Source organism: Oncorhynchus mykiss, chromosome 18 (genome assembly GCF_057628025.1).
Source record: "Oncorhynchus mykiss isolate SJ-2025 chromosome 18, ASM5762802v1, whole genome shotgun sequence".
Taxonomy (NCBI): Eukaryota; Metazoa; Chordata; class Actinopteri; order Salmoniformes; family Salmonidae; genus Oncorhynchus; species Oncorhynchus mykiss.
This window is the reverse complement of record NC_143039.1, coordinates 19,374,240-19,400,461: the sequence shown is the minus strand read 5'-3', so window position 1 is coordinate 19,400,461 and position 26,222 is coordinate 19,374,240. Positions and strand designations below refer to the sequence as shown.

Below are 26,222 nucleotides of genomic sequence, written 5' to 3'. Positions count from 1 at the left end.
CCATTATCACAGCATATTGGCTATATGCCTGGCTGGCTAATATTGTTATTCTCAGATCATATTATATTTAAAACTCTGCCTTTGATAACAAAATAGATCAGACAGTGTAGCACTTGTGAGGCACAGCTGAACATAAATAACGTGCAAATAATTTGCTTTTTATTTGACTGGACTGATGGGACCTGCATCTGTAAGGTGCTTTCAAGACAACTCGGGATTCTGAAAAAAAAGAGGTAAATGATGACGTCATCTTCAGGTTGGAAAGTCGGAGCTCTATAAAATGCTGGATGATTGCATGACTGTTCAAAGCGATTTTTCTTGGTACATTTTTCCCCCCTGAGTTCCCAGTTGTGAAGTCGGATGTCTGTGATTAGGTAAAACAGATTAGAGGTAAAAACAGAAGTCTGAGACGCACTGAAGTCAGAGATTCCCAGTTGTTTTGAACACTGTATTAGTCTCAGCGAAGGAGAGAGCAGCAGAGGGTCAGCCTCTCACGGTCCCTGGTCTCTCCTTCCTTTCCTCCAGTGAGTCTGACCAGAGAGAGGGGACACCGTCTTCCACCTGATGGCGAAACTCGAGTCACACCACATCTGCACAAATTCATGTTGCTCCTATGACTAGAGAAAGTTAAATATTCCTTGATATTAAAATAGACATAAGGAGTTGCTAATGATAATAAAAACGCAGGGCATCGATTCACTTGGCTACTCATTCATTGCAGCTGCAGCACCAGTGGAGGTAGAGAAAATCATGTTTTATGTTTTGTAGGAGTGTTGAATAAAAACAGTGCTGACAGTCCAGAATAAAAAGTCACTCATAAAAACAGCAGCTCTTTGCTGTTTTATCTGAAAGTCTCTCTCTGGTCAGTCTTAAAAGTCATAAAATCTTACATTTGGCTCGTATCAAACTTTGCTGTGGCATTGGTCGTGGAAGCTGTAGTCACAGTGATTTGAGCTATCCGATTGGCCAGCACAGTAGGCACACTCGATTAAGCCACAGAACTCGGGTAGGCAAAGTTTGTCTTTTCATTAAATTAATAAAAAATTGGACCATTTTGCCCACCCGGTGCGCAGGGCTTCTGAATTATGTGCACCTACCGCCAACAGCACAACAAGTAAAACAAATGAGCGCAAGCCGTAATCATTGGCTTTTTTACAGAAATGTTTCATGATATACTAGGAATGCCTTGAAGGTCGACCAGACCACTGGTTTAGAGTTTTGATTTTTGCTTTGCCTACCAAATTAAGAGCTAAACCAAAGATTGACCACCATTCGTCGTTTCAAATGGGAACAAATGAGTCATAGTGGGCAGAACAAGCAAGGAGATGGGCAGAGCCAAGCACGACCTAGCGAGATCCTATTTGCGCATGTAGCATACATTTGCATATTTACGTTAGGGAACCAAATTCGCCTTTGCACTCCTTTTAAACAATGCCATTTTTTTCTCAACTTTAGCAAAGGGTAAAGTCTACAAAACGTAGTCCACTATGTTCGTAACAAATTATAGTTTTGGGAACAGAACACTGTATTGAGATCAAATGTTTATCGATGAGAAAACTTGCAGAATTTCGTCCAAAATCTACCATATTTGGTAGTGAGTGGAAACGCCAACCGGATGCTTCACATTTATACATCCGATGAAATATCTGTATAATTGTCAGTGGCTCAACACAAACTGCAGTCTCCAACCAGTTACTGGCGGTAATGAACGGGTTTCCTCCGCCGTCGTAAAGAGAAGAAGAAAATCTGTCTGCTCTCGACAAAACGTCAGATGACAGGCGAATCTAAACAATAACAAATACACACCTTATGCCAGGGTTATAATTTACGGGGTGAAGGATGGCATTTATAACGGCAAACTGGAATCCGCTCGGGGAAGCGTTTTACAGGTAAACAGATTTTAGCTAGCTTGTTGTGTTAGCTTGCTCACATGACCAGAATCTTTGCAAAATGCTAACGTTAGCTAGCTAGATACCAAGAAATGACAACTCTGTCAGGCTGGCACTAAAGCCATCTTCCTTCCTTGCTACTTGCCGTAATGCTTTGCTCAGTAAAAACAAAGTAACATTCAATATTATTAGCTAATGCACTGCAATAATGTGGGCTTCCCTAGCTAGCCATCTAGCATATCATGTGACAACTGTCATTAATATTGTGTGTGTGTGTGTGTGTGTGTGTGTGTGTGTGTGTGTGTGTGTGTGTGTGTGTGTGTGTGTGTGTGTGTGTGTGTGTGTGTGTGTGTGTGTCTACAGGAAGATCGAGCTGTATGAGATGGGATGGAGCTTGAGAGATGGGCTCAAGGAATGTCTGGTGGCAGCAGCCCCATACGGGGGACCGATCGGTGAGTACACACACACACCGATATGATGGAGCAGAGAGAATCACTTGCACAATTTGGAGAAACTCACATTGTTGCAAAATATTTAGAATCTACAACGTGTATTCTAACCACATAGCTAATTAAAGAAGCATGTTTCTCTCTCCATCTCTCTATCCCTCACTCCATCTATCTCTCTCTCTCTCCATCTCTCTCTCTCTCCCTCTCTCTATCCCTCCCTCTATCTATCTCTCTCAGCTCTTCTAAGGCAGCCACAGAGGCCTTCCTCCAGTGCACGGCCCCAGCTGGAGATCTATTCCTCCTCAGGCGTGAACATGGCCAGCTTCCCGGTACACACACTCACACACACACACACACACACACTCATACACACACACACACACACACACACACACACACACACACACACACACACACACACACACACACACACACACACACACACACACTCATACACACACACACACACTCATACACACACACTCATACACACACACACACACTCATACACACACACTCATACACACACACACACTCATACACACACACACACACACACTCATACACACACACACTCATACACACACACACTCATACACACACACTCATTCATACACACACACACACACACACTCATACACACACTTATTCACTCTTTCTCTGTCTGTCACTCTCCTCCGTCCCTCTTGTTTCTCCAGTGGAAGAGTGGCCCAGTGAGACAGCTGGGTTGGACAGTGTGTGATGACCTGCTGTGTATCCAGGAGGATGGCACTGTCCTCATCTACGACCTGTTTGGTGCCTTCAAAAGACACTTCAGCATGGGCAACGTGAGCACACATAACACAAATAAACATGATCAAAACATGATCATCCACCTGACGTGTGTGTGTCTTTGACAGGAGGTGGTTCAAAACCAGGTGCTGGAAGCCAAGGTGTTCCACTCACCCTATGGAACCGGTGTCGCCATAGTAACGGGAGCCTCACGCTTCACCCTGGCCACGAATATTGACGACCTGAAGCTGAGGAGACTCCCGGAAGTCCCAGGTGTGTGTACATGTGTGTATGTGAAATCCTGTCAGTCCTCAATTCCAAATTAATGGAGACGTTTGTCACTATTTTATTGATTAATTGGTGGTGTGTTCCTCCAGGCCTCCAGGGGGCACCCTCCTGCTGGGCAGTGCTGACTCAGGACAGACAGACCAAAGTGCTGCTGGCCAACGGAGCTGACCTCTACATACTGGACAACACATCCTGCACCCCTGTGGTGAGACAAACACACGCAACTTATTCATTACTGTGTCTAATCATCCTTGCTCTCTCACCTCTAACCGTGTGTGTGTGTGTGTGTGTGTGTTCCAGACCCCTCCAGGCCTCTCTCCACAGGCCTGTAGCATCGTGAACATGGCCGTGTCATTCAGCTATAAGTACCTGGCTCTGTTCACAGACTCTGGACACCTGTGGATGGGCTCAGCCAACCTCAAGGTAACATGGATTACTATCCCTCATACTGTATGGCTCCATGATGTGGCTAGCTATTATCCATGTATTATCTACTGTCTATACACACCAGTGGTCCTCAACCCATCCAGGCATTCCCAGTCTTATCACAGCTTATCTAGGTTGCCAGGCAGCCGTAGAGTGTAAATAGCTCTGGTGTGTGGAGTGCTGACCATTTTGGGCCAAGAGTTTTTTTTCCTGGTCAAGTTCTATAGTCAGTAGAAGCCACGGCCCTGTATATCAGACATGTCTAATGTAGATGTGTATTATGGCAGTCAGCTATTGACTGTTGTTTGTTCCCCAGGACAAGCTGAGTGAGGTGGACACCAAGGTGAGGACCCCGCCTAAACAGATGGTCTGGTGCAGAAGGCCAAAGAGCCAGCAGCCCTCTGTGGTCATCATGTGGGACAGGCTCCTACTGGTGGCCGGAGAGTGTACAGACACCATCCAGTATCCTTCAGCTCACAGCAGTTATGCAAGTTAGCTCAGCTAGCTTGTTCCTATTTGCTCAGCTAGCTTGTTCCTGTTAGCTCAGCTAGCTTGTTCCTGTTAGCTCAGCTAGCTTGTTCCTGTTAGCTCAGCTAGCTTGTTCCTGTTAGCTCAGCTAGCTTGCTCCTGTTAGCTCAGCTAGCTTGCTCCTGTTAGCTCAGCTAGCTTGCTCCTGTTAGCTCAGCTAGCTTGCTCCTGTTGGTTTGTTACTGTTAAAGGTACAATTAGCAATATGACATTAAATGTACAGTTAGCAATTCTGCTAACATATCAACACAAGCATAATAAAAATCTGCCACTGATCCAAATGTGTGCCCTCTCATGGAGCCTTAACCAGTGTTTAGATACACTCTGGATGAGGAGAGTGTGTGTGTAGCAGAGCTGGATGGAGTGAGGATCGTAGGAGGGTCCAGGCATGAGCTGCTGCAGGAGGTGCCCTCGGCCTGCCAGGACATCTTTAAAATCGCCTCCATGGCTCCTGGAGCTTTACTACTGGAGGCACACAAGGAGTACGAGGTACGTGTCTGTGTCTGGGAGGTCTGTGTCTGGGAGGTCTGTGTCTGTCTGGGAGGTCTGTGTCTGTCTGGGAGGTCTGTGTCTGTCTGGGAAGTCTGTGTCTGTCTGGGAAGTCTGTGTCTGTCTGGGAAGTCTGTGTCTGTCTGGGAAGTCTGTGTCTGTCTGGGAAGTCTGTGTCTGTCTGGGAAGTCTGTGTCTGTCTGGGAAGTCTGTGTCTGTCTGGGAAGTCTGTGTCTGTGCCTGGGAGGTCTGTGTCTGTGCCTGGGAGGTCTGTGTCTGTGTCTGGGAGGTACGTGTCTGTGTCTGGGAGGTCTGTGCCTGGGAGGTCTGTGTCTGTCTGGGAAGTCTGTGTCTGTGCCTGGGAGGTCTGTGCCTGGGAGGTCTGTGCCTGGGAGGTCTGTGCCTGGGAAGTCTGTGTCTGTGTCTGGGACGTACGTGTCTGTGTCTGGGAGGTACGTGTCTGGGAGGTCTGTGTCTGGGAGGTACGTGTCTGTTTGGCCAGCTTTTCACTTTACTGGATACATGTATTGGAGGAGATGGTTTTTTGTGTGTGTGTGTGTGTGTGTGTAGAAGTCCAGTCAGAAGGCAGATGAGTACCTGAGAGAGATAAAGGAACAGAGTGTATTGGGGGAAGCGGTGAGACAGTGTGTGGAGGCTGCTGGGTATGAACATGAACCAGAGACCCAGAAAACACTGCTCAGGGTAAGACACACACGATCTCTCTCTACCTCTACTTTGCTCTCTTTCTCTCTCTCCCATTGTCTTCTTATCTCTCTTTCTCATCTATTCCTGCATGTTAAGTTGAAGATCAAAATGTGTCAGTCCACAGATATTCATGTTTTTCTCCCCCACTCTATTCCTCCCTCCCTCCCTCACCCTCTCTCTCTCTCCCTCACCCTCTCTCCCTCACCCTCTCTCCCTCCCTCTAGGCTGCGTCCTTTGGGAAGTGTTTTCTCAGTAACTACCCACCAGAGGCATTTGTCAGTATGTGTCGAGACCTGAAAGTTCTCAACTCTGTCCGAGAGTACACTGTGGGGATCCCCCTCACACACACACAGTACAAACAGATGACTGTTCAGGTCCTCATTGACAGGTAACAAACACCCCAGGTGTGTGTGTGTGGGTGTGTGTTTACACAGTGTGTGTGTGTGTTTACTCTCTGTACACGCATGTTAAACAGGTTGGTGTACCGTAAGCTGTATCCCCTGGCCATTGAGATCTGTCGCTATCTGAAGACACCAGAGTACCAGGGAGTCAGCAGAGTTCTCAAACACTGGGCCTGCTGCAAGGTGAGGCAGAGGGGGGGGTCATTTTACTGCATGTATGTTCTTAACATGTTCTAACAGGTACAGTGCTGTGAAAAAGAATTTGCCCCCATTAAAATGTTCTCTACTTTTTGCATATTTTTAATACTGAATCTTATCAGATCTTCAACCAAAACCTAACATTAGACAAAGGGAACCTGAGTTCACAAATAACACAATGACATTGTTCATTAACAAAGTTACGTAACACCCAATTCCCCTGTGTGGAAAAGTAATTGCCCCCTTACACTCAACAACTGGTTGTGCCACCTTTAGCTGCAATGACTCCAACCAAACACTTCCTGTAGTAGTTGATATATCTCTCACATCACTGTGGAGGAATTTTGTCCCACTCTTCCATACAGAACTGCTGTAACTCAGTGACATTTGTGGGTTTTTAAGCATTAACTGCTTGTTTCAAGTCCTGCCACAACATCTCAGTTGGGATTAGGTCTGAACTTTGACCAAAAAAGTGATACTTTTGACTCATCTGTCCATAGAACATTCTTCCAAGAGTCTTGATGATCATCCCAGTGCTTTTTTTTGTCAAACTTGAGTCAACTTTTTGGACGACATGGGTTCCATTATGTCTGGTGAAAACCAAACACTGCATTTCACAGTAAGAACCTCATGCGTGGTGGTGGTAGTGGGATGGTTTGGGGATGCTTTGCTGCCTCAGGACCTGGACGACTTGCCTTAATAGAAGGAATCATGTATTCTGCTCTGTATCAGAGAATTCTACAGGAGAATGTCAGGCCATCCGTCTGTTAGCTGAAGCTGAAGCACAGCTGGGTCACGCAGAAAGACAATGATCCAAAACACACAATCAAGTCTACATGAAAATGGCTAAAAAGCAACAAATTTGAAGTTTTGGAATGGCCTAGTCCAAGTCCAGACCTAATCCCAACTGAGATGTTGTGGCAGGACTTGAAACAAGCAGTTCATGCTTGAAAACCCACAAGTTAACGCAGTTCTGTATGGAAGAGTGGACCAAAGTTCCTCCACAGTGATGTGAGAGATGTATCAACTACTACAGGAAGTGTTTGGTTGGAGTCATTGCAGCTACAGGTGGCACAACCAGTTGTTGAGTGTAAGGGGGCAATTACTTTTTCACACAGGGGCATTGGGTGTTATGTAACTTTGTTAATGAAAACAAAATATATATTTTTGGGGTTATTTGTGAACTCCGACTCCTTTTATCTAATATTAGGTTTTGGTTGAAGGTCTGATGACATTCAGTATCAAAAATAGAGAAACTCAGAAAAGGGGGCAGATAGTTTTTCCCGGGACTGTATCTCTTGAGATTGAAATAAAACCTGTCTGTCTGTCTCAGGTCCAGCAGAAAGAAGAGCCTGATGAGTCCATAGCACATGCTGTCAGTGTGAAGCTGGGCGAGGCAGCAGGAATCTCCTACTCTGAGATCGCTGCCAGAGCATATGAGTGTGGCAGGACGGAACTGGCCATCAAGGTACTACACACACACCAGCAGGCCTGAACTGACTATCAAGGGACAGCCACACCCCCTGCTTCCAACACAAGAGAGAGTGATTAAAGAGGCAATCCAAAATACGTCATTTGGATGGATTGAACATGTTCACAGAGGTTTATCATTGGGAATGTTACCTTGACAATACTCTTCCCCTCTCCTCTATTTCCCTCTCCCACCACCCTCTCTCTCCCTCTCCCACCACCCTGTCTCCTCTTTCCCTCTGTCACCACCCTGTCTCCTCTCTTTCCCTCTGTCACCACCCTGTCTCCTCTCTTTCCCTCTGTCACCACCCTGTCTCCTCTCTTTCCCTCTGTCACCACCCTGTCTCCTCTCTTTCCCTCTGTCACCACCCTGTCTCCTCTCTTTCCCTCTGTCACCACCCTGTCTCCTCTCTTTCCCTCTGTCACCACCCTGTCTCCTCTCTCTCCCTCTGCCTCATCCCTCTCTCCGTCCAATTATTTTTGCCTCTCTCTGGGTCTAGTTGTTGGAGTTTGAGCCTCGTTCTGGGGAGCAGGTCCCCCTTCTACTGAAGATGAAGAGGAGTCAACTGGCCCTGAGTAAAGCTATAGAGAGTGGAGACACAGACCTGGTTTACACGGTGGTGACATACCTGAAGAACGAGATGAACAGAGGAGACTTCTTCATGACGCTCAGAAACCAACCGGTAGCTCTGAGCCTCTACCGGCAGGTATAGTCACAGACACACACACAACTCAAGACTCTACACACAGTTACACACGCACACAATGTGGTTTAATCTGTGTGTGTGTGTGTTAGTTCTGTAAGCACCAGGAACAGGACACACTGAAGGATCTGTTCAACCAAGACGATGACCATCAGGAGCTGGGTAACTTCTACGTCAAGGCCAGTTACAAGGAGAAGAAGCTGGAGGCTCGCCTGTCTCTGCTGCAGAGTGCTGTGGACGAGTACAACAAGGCCAAGAACGAGTTTGCAGCTAAGGTGAGACCCAGACAGTTTTAAGTGCAGATTTGATCTCACCAGGCTCTGAACAGCATTAGCACTTTCAACCAAAAATGAACATGTAAATTAGATCATGACAATGTTCTCAAAATGTTGTCTCATTATTATAGTGCTCGCTGTCTCTGTCTCTCTCTGTCTGTCTCTCGGTCTCTGTCTCTCTCTGTCTCTGTCTGTCTCTCTCTCTCTCTCTGTCTCTCTGTCTCTGTCTGTCTGTCTCTCTGCCCCAGGCGACAGAGGAGGAGATGAAGCTGCTACGTTTCCAGAGGCGTCTGGATGAGGAGAAGGGAGAGGCTCTGCTGGGCCTGTCTCTCCAGGAGACTCTGCATGCCCTCCTCACCTCCAACTTCCACAAGCAGGCTGAGCAGCTCTACAGGGACTTCAGGGTGCCAGACAAAAGGTAAGGGCTGTGTGTTATGCTGCTTTCAAGACACCTGGGAACTCAGGGGGGGAAAAAAACAAGGTCAAATCATAATGTCAGTGATCTTCAGGTCGGAATGTTTGAGTTTCTGACTTGGAATTGCGAATTGGATGACCGTTCAAAATGGTTCGGAGCTTGTTTCCCCCCCTGAGTTCCCAGTTGTCTTGAACGCTCGGAAGTCATAGATTTCCCAGTTGTGAATTCCCAGTTGTTTTGAACGCTGCATAACGTCACTGTGTTGTCGCATATTGAACACGTCACTGTGTAGTACCTTATCGATGACATCACTGTGTAGTCCATTCTTGATTTAATTTTATTAGGATCCCATACTGGGGTCCGACACAACGAAAAATACATTACTGGCAGCTTCATTAAATAGTATCCACAAAACACCAGTCTCAACGTCAACACTGAAGAGGCGACTCCGGGATGCTGGCCTTCTAGGCAGAGTTCCTCTGTCCAGTGTCTGTGTTCTTTTGCCCATTTTAATCTTTTATTTTGATTGGCCAGTCTGAGATATGGCTTTTTCTTTGCAACACAGAGCCAGTTTGCGCTGTTCTGTGAAAGGAGTAGTACACAGTGTTGAAAGAGATCTTCAGTTTGTTGGCAATTTCTCGCACTGTATAGCCTTCATTTCTCAGAACAAGAATAGACTGACGAGTTTCCGAAGAACGGTCTTTGTTTCTGGCCATTTTGAGCCTGTAATCGAACCCACAAATGCTGATGCTCCAGATACTCAACTAGTCTAAAGAATGCCAGTTGTATTGCTTCCTTAATCAGCACAACAGTTTTCAGCTGTGCAAACATAATTGAAAAAGGGTTTACTAATGATCAATTAGCCTTTTTAAAATAATACACTTGGATTAGCTAACACAACGTGCCATTGGAACACAGGAGTGATGGTTGCTGATAATGGGCCTCTGTAGGTCTATGTAGATATTCCATAAAAAATTCTGCCGTTTCCAGCTACAATAGTCAATTACAACATTAACAACACTATAATAATGAGACCACGCTATAATAATGAGACCACGCTATAATAATGAGACCACGCTATAATAATGAGACCACACTATAATAATGAGACCACACTATAATAATGAGACCACACTATAATAATGAGACCACACTATAATAATGAGACCACACTATAATAATGAGACCACACTATAATAATGAGACCACACTATAATAATGAGACAACACTATAATAATGAGACAACACTATAATAATGAGACAACACTATAATAATGAGACAACACTGAGAACATTGTCATGGTCTAATTTGACATAACTTATTTTTTTTTAACAACTATGCTGTCACTCTCCTCAACTCTTATCCAAGAGAGACTGGCATGCATGTTATTTATATTAGCTCTCTCATTACAATGAAAAGCAAGACGTGCCCCTCTGTTCTGGGCCAGTTGCAGCTTAGCTAGGTCTTTCTTGTAGCACCTGACCATATGACTGGACAATAATCAAGATGAGATAAAACGACACATTGCCGTCACTGTGTAGTCCCTTCTTGATGACGTCACCGTATAGTCCTTTATTGATGATGTCACTGTGGTCAGGTACTGGTGGCTGAAGCTGACCGCTCTGGCAGAGAAGGATGATTGGGAAGAGATGGAGAAATTTGCCAAGAGCAAGAAGTCCCCCATCGGCTATCTAGTATGTTGTTTATATAACCTTTTATACAATGTTATTCATCCAATAGGCTACTTGACCAGTCATGTATAACCTTTATACAATGTTATTCATCCAATAGGCTACTTGACCAGTCATGTATAACCTTTATACAATGTTATTCATCCAATAGGCTACTTGACCAGTCATGTATAACCTTTATACAATGTTATTCATCCAACTGGCTACTTGACCAGTCATGTATAACCTTTATACAATGTTATTCATCCAACTGGCTACTTGACCAGTCATGTATAACCTTTATACAATGTTATTCATCCAATAGGCTACTTGACCAGTCATGTATAACCTTTATACAATGTTATTCATCCAACTGGCTACTTGACCAGTCATTTATAACCTTTATACAACTTTAGTTACGTAACTAACCTCTCTCTTTCTCTCTTAGCCCTTTGTGGAGGTGTGTGTGAAACAACACAATAAGTACGAGGCCAAAAAGTATGTTTCCAAGGTGACCCCAGAGCAAAAGGTCAAAGCCCACCTGGCCATAGGGTGAGTGTGTGCGTGTGTGTGTGTGTGTGTGTGTGTGTGTGTCAGTGTGCAGAAGCTAAACTCCTCTCTCTCTTTATCCTTCTCTCTCCTTGTCAGTGATCTGGAGGGGGCAGCCGAGGCAGCTATAGAGAGGAGGAGTGAAGGAGAGATCAGCACTGTCCTGTCCCGCTGTTCTCCCACCACAGACCGAGCCCTGCTGGAGAGACTCAACCGAGCCAGATCCACTGCTGCCAAAAAGTGACCTTCCTGAAATCCTATTCAAACCACAAAATATCTCACTGACAAAAAAGTGAGCCCTATCAAAAACGCACTAAGAACTGTTGCTGTTGAAAAGTGACCCATCAACCACCATTCACTTCAGCTCCAGCCTATGTCCTGCTTCAACTACGTTTGGAGGGGAAGGAGTGATTTGGGAAAGAAAGACATTCCAACACACACACAGCTTAGACAAGCTGATATCAACAGCACTCCCATACTATACCAATCATGAAAGAAATGTGCCTCTCGACTGTCTGTTTTAGCCAAGAGATGCAGTGAGATCATCTCAATTCGCAATGAATTGCATTCATATTGTATATCCTGTGTTTTCAAATCTGTTCAAATGAAGGAAGTGAGAGAAGTAGGGACACCACTTTTGACTATTGAGAAGCACAGATTGCTCCCATTTACTGTCTGCGGTAAGCTGCTTGTGTTACTGACTCTCCTCTCCAGATCATGTGATTGTCATATTAATGAAACCATGTTGGTGGTGTTCACACACTGCAGACCATTGTCTCATGTTGTATCATTGAATAAATGCATTCCTTTGTAAAGGAGCTACATAACGATAGAGGAATACGGTACTCAGGAATGGGATCGGTGTCCTATAGGGAACATTATGGAACTAGGCCGCTGGAGAAAACAAGAAACTCAATTACTGTTGCTTTCTGTAACAATCAACAGGGCATATTGTATGTAGGCTATTGTGTAAAAGCATCAGGTCAGAAAAGGTGCATAAAAGTGGATAGACGACATTCAACAGCTATACCGTAACTACAGGCCTACTGTGTGTTGGGGGGGGTCATGTCAAATGTTACAGTATAAATTGGAATTTATGGTCTGAATTTACGACGCTTTTTTTTGCTGACGGCATACGTTTTCAGTTGAGAAAGAGGTACCGCTGGGGGAGCGGGACTACCCCTGTCACATGGTGTGTTTATTTGTCTATGACTGTCTGTCTGTAAACGGCGAGACACTTGCTGTCACGTGATTCAGAAGCTCTTCAGGCGACTTCGACGTATAAAACAGGTAATGTATCCGTGTCTGTACGATGTGTTGTTTTCTGAGAAATCATAAACAAAGTTGCAAGTTATAGTATCCTAGCCAACAGTTGGCTAAAAGTCTAAACAAATCGGTGTAGTGCAGTCATTTATATGGGGGCTACTTATAGAAATGAGAGTGAGTGAATTTGAAGTTCACTCGCTGTCTAAGAGATAATTAAACAGCTGTGCAGGCTACCGTGTATAACTCGCGGAGTACCCTGTTCAAAGGCACATTTTTTTGTCTTGCCCATTCACTCTCTGGCACAAATACACAATCCGTGTCTCAAGGCTTAAAAATCATTATTTAACCTTTCTCCTCCCCTTCATCTACACTGATTTGAAGTGAATTTAACAAGGGATCATAACTTTCTAATGTCATGGAAAGAGCAGGTGTTCTTAATGTTTTGTACATTATTGTATATTAAGAGTACTTTTCTTGGGGAGAAAAAAAAACGTTTTATGGGAAACCAGATGTTTTAGACTTCAATTTGACTGTTTGTTGCAAAAGGGATCTACTTTTAGTGGTAAATCTAAAAGACCTGGACCTCCCCCAGCCATCCTTGGGTACTTTGTGCCCCCTCAGTGTCTTGTTTTGCGCGCTTCGTACAAAATAATAACATGCAGGATATTTCTAAACGCAGCTCTTTATTAGCTAACTGGCATGTTCACGTGTCTCCAACCATGATCAACCGAAGATGACCTCACCACCTGTGTGGTCTTAACCAATCATAGCGCAGTATGATACGGCGGGAAAATGCATACAATTACAATTCAGTATGTTTACACATACGAATATTACACTCAGATTATTGGGGTGCATGATGCCGCTTGGCTACTGTGTGTGTGTGTGTGTGTGTGTGTGTGTGTGTGTGTGTGTGTGTGTGTGTGTGTGTGTGTGTGTGTGTGTGTGTGTGTGTGTGTGTCAAATTGCTTTAGTCATGTCTGTGAAGGTGGAGTGTGTAGTGAAAGAGAGGTGTGAGATCGGAGAAGGGCCGGTGTGGGAGGAGAAAGAAGGAACTCTGCTCTTTGTGGACATATCAGGACAGAAGATCCACCGCTGGAACCCAGCAACCAATCAGAAAGAGACAGTGGCCACAGGTAAACCAATCAGAAAGGCAGCTGTGACCCTGGGTGAACGTGTCATAACCTCTAACTAAGGTTCAGTAAAGATCTTTTTCTTGAACTTCTATTTTGTAGATCCAGTTTGTTCTTCATCCGGGTTGTTTGGGCTCTGAGGTAGCAACAGCACACCTTATACTCCTGTCATGTTCTGTATTTTTATGTTTCCAACTCCCCCCGTCCCTCTCCCTGCTCCCCTCCTCGCCTTTTCCCTCTCCCCTCCTCACCAATCCCCACTCCTCCCCCCGTCCCTCTCCCTGCTCCCCTCCTCGCCTTTTCCCTCTCCCCTCCTCACCAATCCCCACTCCTCCCCCCGTCCCTCTCCCTGCTCCTCTCCTCACCTTTTCCCTCTCCCCTCCTCACCAATCCCGACTCCTCCCCCCGTCCCTCTCCCTGCTCCCTCTCCTCGCCTTTTCCCTCTCCCCTCCTCACCAATCCCCACTCCTCCCCCCGTCCCTCTCCCTGCTCCCTCTCCTCACCTTTTCCCTCTCTTCTCTTCCTCCAATCCCCACTCCTCCCCCCAGAGAAGTTTGTGGGCTGTGCGGTCCCCCGGCGGTCTGGAGGCTATGTGATCGGAGAGGGACGGAGTTTTGGAGCGCTGGACTGGGAGTCCAAGTCCATCTCCACCATCGCTGTCATCGATGAAGACAAACCCAACAACCGCTTTAATGATGGCAAGGTGGACCCTGCTGGACGCCTCTTTGCAGGTAGAGATTGATAGATCAATTCATTTGACAATCCATTAATCCATCAACCTCTCTTCTACCGCATCTGTTTTGTGTTCCATGTAATGTTCTGTTAACTGTGTTCTGTCAGGTACCATGGCGATAGAGGAACGTCCTACAGTTCTAGAGCTGAAGCAGGGTTCTCTGTTCTCCCTGAACAAGGATCACATTGTAGTCAAACATTTCAATCAGGTGACACATAAGGGTGGAAGTGGAATGTTCTCAATGATCGTTTCTAGCATAAACAGTTAAGTGTTAGTGTGAGATAAACAGTACCAAAGACTAATCCTATAAGGTATTAGATGAGTAGAGACTGAAGCTATCCTTTGTGTCTATTTTTATTATTTGACCAGGTGGACATCTCAAACGGTCTGGACTGGTCTCTGGACCACAAAACCTTCTACTACATAGACAGCCTCACTTACACTGTGGAAGCTTTCAACTATGACATCAACACCGGGTGTATCAGTGAGGGACACACACACACACACACACACACACACACACACACACACACACACACACACACACACATAAACCTTGTACTACATCGACAGCCGTGTGTGTGTGTGTAGGTAACCGGCGGATGGTGTATAAGATGGACGAGGGAGAGGGGATTCCTGATGGCATGTGTATTGACGCAGACGGTAGACTCTGGGTCGCATGCTACAGTGGAGGCAGAGTGATACAGATTGACCCACAGACAGGTGTGTGTGTACCTGCCTATATGTGTCAGTGCGTAACAGTTACAGTATATTGTAATATGAAGGTAAAAACCACCAATCCCCCTCTTTTCTCTCTCTCTGCTGCCTCCCTCTCTCATTTCTCCCTCTCCATCTTCCCTCCCCCTCTTCTCAGGGGTGCGTTTGCAGACAGTGAAGCTACCGGTGGATAAGACAACATCATGTTGTTTCGGGGGTAGAGACTATTCAGACCTGTACGTGACCTCAGCCTGTAAGGGAATGGATGAGGCAGACATGGCCAAGCAACCGCAGGCAGGATGTGTCTTTAGGGTACGTGTGTGTCAGTGGAGGCTCCTCGGAGGAGGAAGGGGAGGACCATCCTACGCAGTAAATTTCAGAAAATAAAAAAAAGTGTAACATTAAAAAAGTTATCCTTTTTAGATAAAACTATACTGAATATATTCACATTTGACCAAATAACTGATTAAAACACTGTTTTGTAATGGTCTACAGTAGCCTGAACAGCACTCACTGTGGTAGCACCATGGTGTAGCCAGAGGACAGCTATTTTCCATCCCCCTCTGAGTACATTGACTTCAATACAAAACCTAGGAGGCTCATGGTTCGCACCCCCTTTCATAATCATGACGACTTCCAGAAGACCTCCAACATATCAGAGTTCCACCCAGTCAAAGGATCAGAGAATGACTCTAGTACTGAAAGCATAAGCTACAGCTAGCTAGCACTGCAGTGCATAAAATGTGGGGGGTAGTTGAGTCAAAGAGAGAGAAAGACTATAATTGAAAAGTTTTTAACACATTCATTTATTTAAAACATTGAGAAGCATCAGAGAGAAAAAGAGAGAGAGCTGTTGTAGGCATATTTCATTGTCATTTTTCACTTTCACTTACCTAATTTAGACTATTCAAACATCTGGCTCAAACAGAGAGGAATGCTATTTGTGTTAGCTAGCTGGCTAAGGCTATCCAACACTGGAACTCTTCCAAGTCAAGGTAAGCTTTTGGTTTAATAAGTGTATTCCACCAGGGACCCACCACTGTAACTGCTTGCTGTACACTGTACAGCGTGATTGTAGCGGGTTTACTAATACATTTGTTCTAGTAGCTATGTTGACTGACGTTAGCTAATATGGTGACAACTATGTTGGCTGTGTGTAGCGGTTATGGTATGAAGGTTTGGATTGTAAAGTTTTTCTTGCCTGGTCAGACAGCTGTTGTGTTGTGCACAAAAGGAAGGGAAAAGGTGAGAGGAGGAGAGTGCGTAGATGCGAGAAGGAATTAAACAACGAGCAAAGTGATGATGCCGTTTGTATGTGGCTGCTATGAAAGTGAACTGCGTGTGCTGATGATCAGGGGTGTGTTCATTCTGCTGATTCTGTTGAAACACCTTTCTTAAACGGAAGCAAACAGAACGAAACAGGGTTAAACCTAGCTATTTTGTCCAATAGAAACTCTTGTTTGCAACTTTTTGAACTTAACCTAGATCAGCTAGATGCAGAGTGTGCAGGGCGGTATTGAATGTGTCACTGTTTGTCACCTTGATTACTCCAATTTGTCTCTCGACCTGTGTCGGAAACCTTTTTTGTAATTTAGCGATACTCTTATCCAGAGTGACTTACAGTAGTGAGTGCATACATTTTCATACTTTTTTTATACTAGCTAGGTTGTAGTAACCTCATGATAGGTATAGGGAAACACTTTGTATCATGTAGTGGCCTAAACCTATTGGTTGCAATGAGCTGGGAAAATGGAATATGAATGACAGTCATCCAATATGCTGTATTAGAAATAAGGCCATGCTCATAAATATAAAAAATAGTCCTCCCTAATCTGAAACGGCACCAACCGCCACTGGGGTGTGTGTGTTTTATTCAGCCTGTGTTTTATTCTCCTTGCAGATCACAGGCCTGGGTGCAAAGGGCATTCCTGCAAATTCATTCACTGGATGAGTGACATAATGGAAACACTGAAAACCGGGCCTTGTCAATCATTCCATGATGATCAACCAGTAACTCGGCTGCACAACTGAGCCCACTGACCACTAATCTCACTAATAAAATAATGTGACTTTATGATTTTAAGCTAAACTCAACATGCCTCAGTTATAGTTACTGTACTTAATGTATTAGTAGGCTATTGTATATCTTCTGTCCAATAAAAAAGCTCAAATTGATAGGTAGTTTGTATGAGGACTCTTATTTTGACACAATTCTCGCTGTTATGCCGTCACGTTTTTTTTCTTGGGGTAACTGTCCCCTTCCTGCTGAAGAGAATGCGGAAGCAAGAATAGGACCAAATGGGAAAGGGCATTTTCATCTCTTTCTAGTCACAGACCCGGGTGAAATCCAACAAATCTACAACATTTTAACTGTGGTCCTGCTACATTCCGCTCGCTGTTTACAAGCTATCATCAATAGTAGATATCAATAGGTGGTGGAAATGGAGCGCAGAGACGCATCGTCCACTAACGCAGACTGGATGTCTCAACTGCCAGAGGAACTGTGGGGTACACCGCTTTGGGACCTGGCGATACCCGGTGAGAATGAACTTAATAATGTCGAGTGATAGCCTACTGTTATCCTTTTTATTTCGATTACAAAACGAGTTTGATATAGAATAGAGTTTAGAGCACAAGCTATTGTAACGACCCTGGGTTTATAAACACGGATATTGACTCTGCCACTTGAATATGCTTTTGGGGCACAGTCGATTGCGCACTGGACTTCGGGCTAGAAGGTTGAGGGTTCGAGACCTGTTCCCTGCCTGTTTCATTACACTATGTTTATATGGGACTAGCCTAGAGAAAACATTTGTCACGAGTTTCATTAGAGCCTGTTTTTTTCAAACCTATTCAGTCCCTTTCCTTGATGTCATTTGACTGTGCGCTTGTTTTGTCTGTCTTTTTGTCTCTGCTTTCAGGGAGTCATGACAGCATGAGTTACTGCCTGGATACACACTCTCCTGTCTTGGGGTCTGAGTCGTTTATGCTGCAGTTTCTGGATCGACTGGCACCCTGCATTGTACGCCCCTGTGTCTACCGCTGGGCCACCACACAGGCAAGTTTCACACACCAAACCCATTCAAAATCCTATTTCCCCCAACCCCTAACCCTAATTGTAACTGGAACCCTAAACCTAACTCCTAAGCCTAAAATAGCCTTTTTCCTTGTGGGGACTGGTGAAATGTCCCTTGTTTTACTATCCTTGTGAGCACTTCTGGTCTCCACAAGGATAATAAAAACACACAACACACAAACACACTGCAGACAGAGAAGTGTGTGTGTGTATTATTAATATTATATACAATCTAAGTTAGAGATTGTCCCTGTCCTTTTCTCCCATAGGCGTGGAGTATTCCTGATCAGTTGGATGCTGGAATCCGGTTCTTCGATCTACGGATCGCTCATAAAAACATTAAAAATACATTCAACACACAAGACATGTTAAAAACACACAACACAGATGACACGCTGTATTTTGCACACGCGATTTATACGCTACAGACTGTAAAGGTACGGTATAGTAAACACACATGCCATTCTGGTGTGTGAATCTTCTGTACTCAATGTGAGAGCATATGCACTAGAAATATTATTCACAATCCATAGTGTGTGTGTGTAGGAGGCCCTGTCAACCATGGCTGTGTGGTTGGAGCAGCACCAGAAGGAGGTAGTGATCCTGTCCTGTTCCCACTTCTACCTGCTGACGGACTCTGAGCACCAGGCCCTGGTCTGCTACATTACTCAGCTGTTTAAAGACAAACTCTGCCCCCCACAGGTACAGGATAGACAAGACCCCACTACTGCCTGTCTCAGTCAGGGTTGGGGTCACTTAAGTTTTCAGGAAGTGGTGCCAGTTTCCGGTCAAATCAAATTTATTTATATAGCCCTTTGTACATCAGCTGATATCTCAAAGTGCTGTACAGAAACCCAGCCTAAAACCCCAAACAGCAAGCAATGCAGGTGTAGAAGCACGGTGAGTTCATGTTTTCAGGAAGTGGTGTTAGTTGGGGTCAGTTAAGTTTTCAGGAAGTGAAGTGTCCATTGTTTTGTGTTTTATTGGCATGAAAGGTGAATGAACTCTCGTGTGTGTGTATAGGAGACTCCCTATCTGAGCCAGTGCTGGGATCTGGGGCAGCAGGTCATAATTTCGTACGACGATGAGACGATTCTTCACCAACACAAGGAACTGTGGCCTAAGATCCCTTACTGGTACGCTCTGTGTGTGGGACTCTGTGTGTGGGACTCTGTGTGTGGGACTCTGTGTGGATGTGTGTTAAACCTGTAACCTTTGACCCTTTACAGGTACGCTGACTCGGCAGACCCCAAAGAGGTCATTTCTTACCTGGAGGAGCGGCAGAAGGCCCAAGGAAGAGCAGGTTTGTTTGTTTGTGTGTGTGTGCGCGTGGGCTTGCGTGTCCTTTGATTGACAGCTGACCTCTTTGATTGACAGCTCATTTCTTCACCTCTGGGCTGAACCTGACGGAGGACACTGCTGTGGTGGTCTGCAACCCCTGTCTGACGATGAGGAAGTTAACGATGAAGAGTTTCTCCCTGCTGCTGGACTGGGTGGAGAAGCAGACTCCTGGACCGAACCAGACCGCTGTCAACATCATCTGTGGAGACTTTGTGGGTCTGAACCACTTTGCCTCTGTGGTTATCGGGCTCAATAAGAAACTGCTGAAGACAGAGAGCCACAGATGACTCACAAGGGACGGAATGAGAAAGAGACCGACAGATAAACATGCACAGAATCCCAAATGGCTTCTAGCTCCTTCTCCCTATGCAGTTGTGGAGATCTGAGAGGTTTGGTTAGGTGTAATCAACATGGTACTCTGACACACCTGATCTAGTGTGTCAAACTCATTCCATGGAGGGCCTACTGTCTGTAGGTTTTTTGGTTTTTCCTTTCATTTAGACCTAGACAACCAGGTGAGGGGAGTTCCTTGCTAATTTGGGAGGAGCAAAAACCCACAGACACTCGGCCCTCTGTGGAATGAGTTTGACACGTGCACTACTAGATCATAGGAATGAGTTTGACACGTGCACTACTAGATCATAGGAATGAGTTTGACACGTGCACTACTAGATCATAGGAATGAGTTTGACACGTGCACTACTAGATCATAGGAATGAGTTCCCATGTTTCCCTATGTCTACCTACAGCACAGGGTGGCAGGTTTACTGTGTTGATAATGAGTATGATGGATACAATGAAAGGTTTTTGCATTCTAAAGTGATGCCACAGGAAAAGTTTCATCAGATGGACAATATAATTTATTTTTTATATGCAAATACACTACATGCAGGGGCAAATACATAAATGTCTATTGAACTTTATCCGTTTGAGGCATCTTTATTTCAAACATCAACAACACCTTGAAATTGTCATGTTACAGCAGGTGTGACTTTATAAAATAAACCACTTCCTCACAGCTGAGAATGACTACCCTGAGAAATAGTCATGTTACAGCAGGTGTGACTTTATAAAATAAACCACTTCTTCACAGCTGAGAATGACTACACTGAGAAATAGTCATGTAAACTGTGTGCTGCCCTCCTGTGTTCAAACAGCAGAAGTGCAGTACAACATGTTGTAGGGACAGATCTGTTGGCACTAGTTTAATTTTCTAGAGGAAACTAAAACAGAAGCTAACAAAAAGGTCGATAAGTGTATGGTGAAACAAAATAATACATTTAATCATAAAAAAACAAGGAAAAAGCAGAAATGGCAGATCACTGAACAAAAGATCCATTTAAACTCACCTAACAAGGTGCATAATTAATGCCACACCATTAACAGTAGAAAAATGGCTACATTGTAGAAAATATAGTGAACACATGTTACATAAACATAGATGTAATTCACAAATGGCACACAGTAAGGCACTTCACTGATACAGACAGACAGAAAACTGTAAAATGAAGAAAGACGGAATATCTAGCAGTTCAAATCTAATTAATGAAATATAATCTAACTCCTTCAAAAGGCAATTATTTCTGAAAAATAAGCAATATGGCCTCCTGCTCTAAAGTCTCTATATGGGAAGATCTCAATTGCATACTCCTTGTCTCTCAAAACAGATTGGAAGAGAAGGTCTGAGGGGAAGGAACTCTGGCTTTCTCATGTAATGGGTTTTGAGAAAGGTACGAGGAGAGAGGACGCGAGGAGTATGTAATTGACACCTTCCCTATGACTTTGGTTTACCTTCTCTTATCACATGCCCCTTCACATCTCCTTCAGCAGAATCCCATAGGGGCGGATGGAGCTCTCCACAATCCTCCTCTCTTCTTCCTCAGATGTGCCATCATTAACTGGAACAAGCCAGTAGTCAACTCTCTTACAGATCTTCCGTTGGGCTGTGTTGATACGGTTCTGAAGGACCATCCTGTAGGTTTTCCCGTTTGTCTTCGACACAAAGTCTCTAGCGTAGCCGCTGGCTTGGCTGAGGTCAGGAGTGGAGTAGATGCCTCGCCCGTAGAGCTGCCTGTCTCCGACTTTATAGTGGGACTGGATGATGCCTTTAGCCCCGTCCTCGCTGGTACCGTGGTATGACACTGGCCACTCCCCGGGGTATGAGTATGTCCGAATCCCGTTTGGACCGAGCCATGTGTTATCTCCGTATTTGTCCAGAACCTTCAACGCGATCCGTTTCCATCCACACGGTCGCTTGTAACTCTCATCGCCCCTCACAAAACTCTCAGAGTCGGAAACGTCGGTGAAGTCATAATCGAACTCCCTGTCGAAGAATGTTGCCTCATCCACAAAGAGTTCGGTGTTGATTACCTTTCTTTTGTCCTGGCCGAAGAAAAGCACTGATAACCCCCATGTCAACCATGAGACAGGGCTGAGCCACTGTAGGAGAGAGGTGACGCCCAGGACAGAACCGATGAGAAAGCCTTCAACAGTCAAAAGGTTTTCAGGTGTCTTGCCAGGGTTGTTCCTCTGAAAGTCGGACAAGGGCCTCACCGTGGCTCCCATTGCAGCTGATAGGGCCTCATAGCGTACACCCTCGTCAAGCATGATTGGTCTGAGAACAGTTGTTAAAAGTGAAAGCCTCTCAATCCAGTAAGGATATGTGTCTGTAGCTGATCGTGGAGCAATCGTTAGCAGCTAACACCTCAAACTTCTCTCAGGCACTCGGTCTGTATTTGTCCATTGTCTTTGCAAACTAACCAAATGGAAAAACCTTCTGGCTACTACAGAAACACTGTCTCCACCCACATTGACAGACTTTCAGTTTCATTTTTAGACTTGGTAGAATTAGGAAGAACATACCATTGGTCTTGGTCAGGGGACAAGGCTTATAAACAGGAAGTCAATAGCAGACTAGCTGGGACATAACTTGACTCTGAATAGAAAGGAAATCCAGCACACAACATCCTGCACCACAGTTAAGTTGTCTGACTGCAGGAGCCTTCGTCAGGCGGTCATTGCTTGTGTTTCTCTCCCCCCGGAGAAGCTCACCTCCAGCTCACACACACATACCCTGTGGACTTTGGACTGATCTGAATTTATATGTAGGCTAGTTAACTTGTGAATCTTCTGTGAACTTTTACTCAAATGCTGAACTAGCATAGGCATACTTTTTATTTTATCTCAGACTTTTATAGCCTACTGGACTCATAGGGAGCTAGTCTCTCACATTATTTTGTTGGGAGGAGTGACTCTATGGACTTCCATTGGCTAGCCCTACAATGTAGAAAACAGGACAAATAAAGCAAAACCCTTGAATGAGTAGGTCTATATCTCTTGGATGTGCTTGGTAGGGTGTTGTTCCTCTGTGTGATTCATATGTAAGGACATTTTCTCACTAGAATCTGCAGTGTTCCAGAAATATTCAAGAGAAAGTCCTCTAACCTGGTCTCACTCTTTGCCTCTTTCCAAGAAACAACTTCTACCTACTGCAAATAAAAGGGGGGCATGCTATCTGCCGGTATGGACGTGTTGAAAGGGGGGCAGGCTATCTGCCGGTATGGACGTGTTGAAAGGGGGGCAGGCTATCTGCCGGTATGGACGTGTTGAAAGGGGGGCAGGCTATCTGCCGGTATGGACGTGTTGAAAGGGGGGCAGGCTATCTGCCGGTATGGACGTGTTGAAAGGGGGGCAGGCTATCTGCCGGTATGGACGTGTTGAAAGGGGGGCAGGCTATCTGCCGGTATGGACGTGTTGAAAGGGGGGCAGGCTATCTGCCGGTACGGACGTGTTGAAAGGGGGGCAGGCTATCTGCCGGTACGGACGTGTTGAAAGGGGGGCAGGCTATCTGCCGGTACGGACGTGTTGAAAGGGGGGCAGGCTATCTGCCGGTATGGACGTGTTGAAAGGGGGTCAGGCTATCTGCCGGTATGGACGTGTTGAAAGGGGGGCAGGCTATCTGCCGGTACGGACGTGTTGAAAGGGGTCAGGCTATCTGCCGGTACGGACGTGTTGAAAGGGGGGCAGGCTATCTGCCGGTATGGACGTGTTGAAAGGGGGGCAGGCTATCTGCCGGTACGGACGTGTTGAAAGGGGGTCAGGCTATCTGCCGGTACGGACGTGTTGAAATGGGGTCAGGCTATCTGCCGGTATGGACGTGTTGAAAGGGGGGCATGCTATCTGCCGGTATGGACGTGTTGAAAGGGGGTCAGGCTATCTGCCGGTACGGACGTGTTGAAATGGGGTCAGGCTATCTGCCGGTATGGACGTGTTGAAAGGGGGGCAGGCTATCTGCCGGTACGGACGTGTTGAAAGGGGGGCAGGCTATCTGCCGGTATGGACGTGTTGAAGGGGGTCAGGCTATCTGCCGGTATGGACGTGTTGAAAGGAGGGCAGGCTATCTGCCGGTACGGACGTGTTGAAAGGGGGGCAGGCTATCTGCCGGTACGGACGTGTTGGAACAGTTGGAGTGAGTTGAGTAACTTTACCTCAAACCCCCAAAATCTTTTAGTTATGATTTATTTATTTGAACCAAATGTGTAACATTCCTTAGAAAATGATGGCCACGTTAACAAAAAATATTTAGCTTGCTAAATAAAAATACAGCCAGGCCCAAGATACGTGTTGATTTGAAACCAGCGTCATTTCCTCTTTAGCCCTTGCCGTGGGTCCCTGCTGTTGCCCACAGATTCTGTGGGCTTGGGGTCGGTGCCAGGACCTCCGGAGCCTCGCCCAGTCTGCTGTCCTGTGCTCCCATAGGTTGGATTCCGGGAGAGCGGAGAGCATCCATTGGAAGAGTATGTGAGGGTGGGGACTGAGGGGGTGGAGCTTTGACTGACAGAAGAACTGTTCTGGGACTCAACTTTAGACTGGAGAGAGAGAAGGAGAGGATGATGAGATGAACAGAGAGAGAAGGAGAGGAGGATGAGATGAACAGAGAGAGAAGGAGAGGAGGATGAGATGAACAGAGAGAGAGGGAGAGGAGGATGAGATGAACAGAGAGAGAGGGAGAGGAAGATGAGATGAACAGAGAGAGAAGGAGAGGAGGATGAGATGAACAGAGAGAAAGGAAGAGGTGATGGGGAGGAGGGGAGATGTAGAAAATAACATGACAAATAAAATATATAGATCATTCTGGTGTGTGTACTCACCGGCCTGTTGGCCTGGGCCAGTACCTCTGGGTTTGGTTCACTAAAGTTTGGCACCTCAGAGAAGACCATGCAAAAACTGCAATACAACACAGATCAGTACCTTAACTAAATCTACAACACATTAACATCCAAGTCAACAGTTTGTGTGTCTTACTCTCCTATCTTCTGCAGGTCTCCTCCTCTGCCTGTGTAGAGTGTCAGACAGCCCTTCCACAGGGATGCATAGCTGACGAGAGAGAGAAACAGACAGATGACAGAGAGAGAGAGACACTGAGCTGCACTTCCAAACCTCCTTTTCAAACGTATGACCATATTAGAGAGACATATTTCCCTCAGATTACACAGACCCACAAAGAACTCGAAAACAAATCCAATTTTGATAAAGTCCCATATCTATTGGGTGAAATACCACAGTGTGCAATTACAACAGCAAGATTCCTGTTGCCACAAGAAAAGGTCAAGCAGTGAAGAACAAACACCATTGTAAATACAACCCATATTTATGCTTATTTATGTTCCATTTTTTACTTTAACTATTTGCACATCATTACAACAATGTATATTGACATAATGACATAATTGTCAGAGAGAGAGACAGAACTAGATAGATAGATACCCTCGTGAGAGGCGGAGGATGTCTCCTGGCTGGATGAGTCCACCCACCTCGTCCCACACAGACAGGGTGATGCACCCACTTTTATCAGCCACCTGACAGGAGAGGGAGTTGGAAGAGAGCAATTATCCCACTTTACGGGAGACAGGTAGAAGGTTTGCATGAAGGAGAGAGCAGAAAAAGGCAGGATGAGAGTGAATGAAGATGGGGGGAGAGCAGAAAAAGTCAGGATGAGACTGAATGAAGATGGGGGAGAGCAGAAAAAGTCAGGATGAGACTGAATGAAGATGGGGGAGAGCAGAAAAAGGCAGGATGAGACTGAATGAAGATGGGGGGAGAGCAGAAAAAGTCAGGATGAGACTGAATGAAGATGGGGGGAGAGCAGAAAAAGGCAGGATGAGACTGAATAAAGATGGGGGGGGGGAATAATGAGGAAATGATCCCCACCTTGCAGGAGCGAACCTCATGCCCATCCTTTGTTTTAGTTACCCTTCCTTCAGGTGGAGGGAAGGAGAGAATGAACAAAGTTTGCATTCATTCATTCATTCATCACCAAATGAAACACTGATTTTTTTTTATAAAACAAACATTTTACTGTCATTCACCACTCACCCATTTCCAACACAATAAAGATTAAATTTAAATTCTTCAATCCCAACCTTATGTCTTTTATCAAGAATTGAGCATCGTTTGGCACAATGGCGAACATATTTGATTAAAGTCACTGAAGCGAGAAAGAGAGACAAGTAGTGATGGTGGAAATCGTTCAAATCAGGTTCAAATTAATTTACAGCTGTCAAAATTAGGGAGACGAGAACAACACATGGTTATCAAGGGGGCGTGTTACGTGCAGAGCTCATTCCCCCATAATAAAGCATAAATTCTCCATATAGCTTTTTCGAAATCCAACTAAGCCTATATAAGCAGAAACTGCTTTTGTCGATATATTTGCCGTATGTTTTCT

At 45.3% G+C, this 26,222-nt stretch overlaps 5 protein-coding genes across 7 annotated transcripts; 3 read left to right on the top strand and 2 right to left on the bottom strand.

Annotated features, from left to right (window-relative positions):
* The first annotated feature begins 1,064 nt into the window (after nt 1-1,064).
* LOC110495617 (vacuolar protein sorting-associated protein 16 homolog) lies at nt 1,065-12,056 on the top strand. Its single transcript, XM_090207620.1, has 19 exons — nt 1,065-1,889; nt 2,253-2,341; nt 2,576-2,667; nt 3,037-3,165; nt 3,238-3,382; nt 3,487-3,602; nt 3,698-3,820; nt 4,140-4,285; nt 4,669-4,840; nt 5,411-5,542; nt 5,770-5,933; nt 6,021-6,129; nt 7,478-7,612; nt 8,115-8,321; nt 8,411-8,593; nt 8,842-9,011; nt 10,608-10,704; nt 11,129-11,232; nt 11,329-12,056. The coding sequence occupies exons 1-19, from the start codon at nt 1,840-1,842 to the stop codon at nt 11,471-11,473; spliced, it is 2,508 nt and encodes an 835-aa protein (XP_090063746.1). The 5' UTR covers nt 1,065-1,839; the 3' UTR covers nt 11,474-12,056.
* Nucleotides 12,057-12,233: 177 nt separating this feature from the next.
* LOC110519912 (regucalcin) lies at nt 12,234-17,253 on the top strand. Of its 2 annotated transcripts, none has more exons than XM_090207623.1 (8): nt 12,234-12,519; nt 13,470-13,631; nt 14,177-14,359; nt 14,469-14,569; nt 14,731-14,845; nt 14,953-15,084; nt 15,236-15,390; nt 16,979-17,253. In XM_090207623.1, the coding sequence occupies exons 2-8, from the start codon at nt 13,472-13,474 to the stop codon at nt 17,027-17,029; spliced, it is 897 nt and encodes a 298-aa protein (XP_090063749.1). In that variant the 5' UTR covers nt 12,234-12,519; nt 13,470-13,471; the 3' UTR covers nt 17,030-17,253. The 2 variants fall into 2 exon arrangements, 1 of the variants encoding a protein (XP_090063749.1); XR_016488304.1 differs by having other exon boundaries at nt 12,375-12,519; nt 14,469-14,624.
* A 25-nt stretch (nt 17,254-17,278) lies between these two features.
* On the top strand, nt 17,279-20,418 carry LOC110495626 (PI-PLC X domain-containing protein 1). 2 transcript variants are annotated; one of them, XM_090207621.1, is made up of 7 exons: nt 17,279-17,616; nt 18,000-18,136; nt 18,424-18,591; nt 18,701-18,856; nt 19,178-19,290; nt 19,384-19,457; nt 19,532-20,418. In XM_090207621.1, the coding sequence occupies exons 1-7, from the start codon at nt 17,520-17,522 to the stop codon at nt 19,780-19,782; spliced, it is 996 nt and encodes a 331-aa protein (XP_090063747.1). In that variant the 5' UTR covers nt 17,279-17,519; the 3' UTR covers nt 19,783-20,418. The 2 variants fall into 2 exon arrangements, with proteins under 2 accessions (XP_090063747.1, XP_090063748.1); XM_090207622.1 differs by lacking the exon at nt 18,424-18,591.
* Nucleotides 20,338-22,634, bottom strand: LOC149975423 (uncharacterized). Its single transcript, XM_090207624.1, has one exon. It carries the CDS (start codon nt 22,100-22,102, stop codon nt 21,308-21,310), a length of 795 nt encoding a protein of 264 aa, XP_090063750.1. The 5' UTR covers nt 22,103-22,634; the 3' UTR covers nt 20,338-21,307.
* Nucleotides 22,635-24,039: 1,405 nt separating this feature from the next.
* Nucleotides 24,040-26,090, bottom strand: LOC118941095 (SOSS complex subunit B2). Its single transcript, XM_090207617.1, has 6 exons — nt 25,871-26,090; nt 25,706-25,752; nt 25,262-25,353; nt 24,800-24,871; nt 24,646-24,721; nt 24,040-24,363 (listed from the first exon to the last, which is right to left on the bottom strand). The coding sequence occupies exons 1-6, from the start codon at nt 25,965-25,967 to the stop codon at nt 24,136-24,138; spliced, it is 612 nt and encodes a 203-aa protein (XP_090063743.1). The 5' UTR covers nt 25,968-26,090; the 3' UTR covers nt 24,040-24,135.
* Between the last annotated feature and the right edge of the window lie 132 nt (nt 26,091-26,222).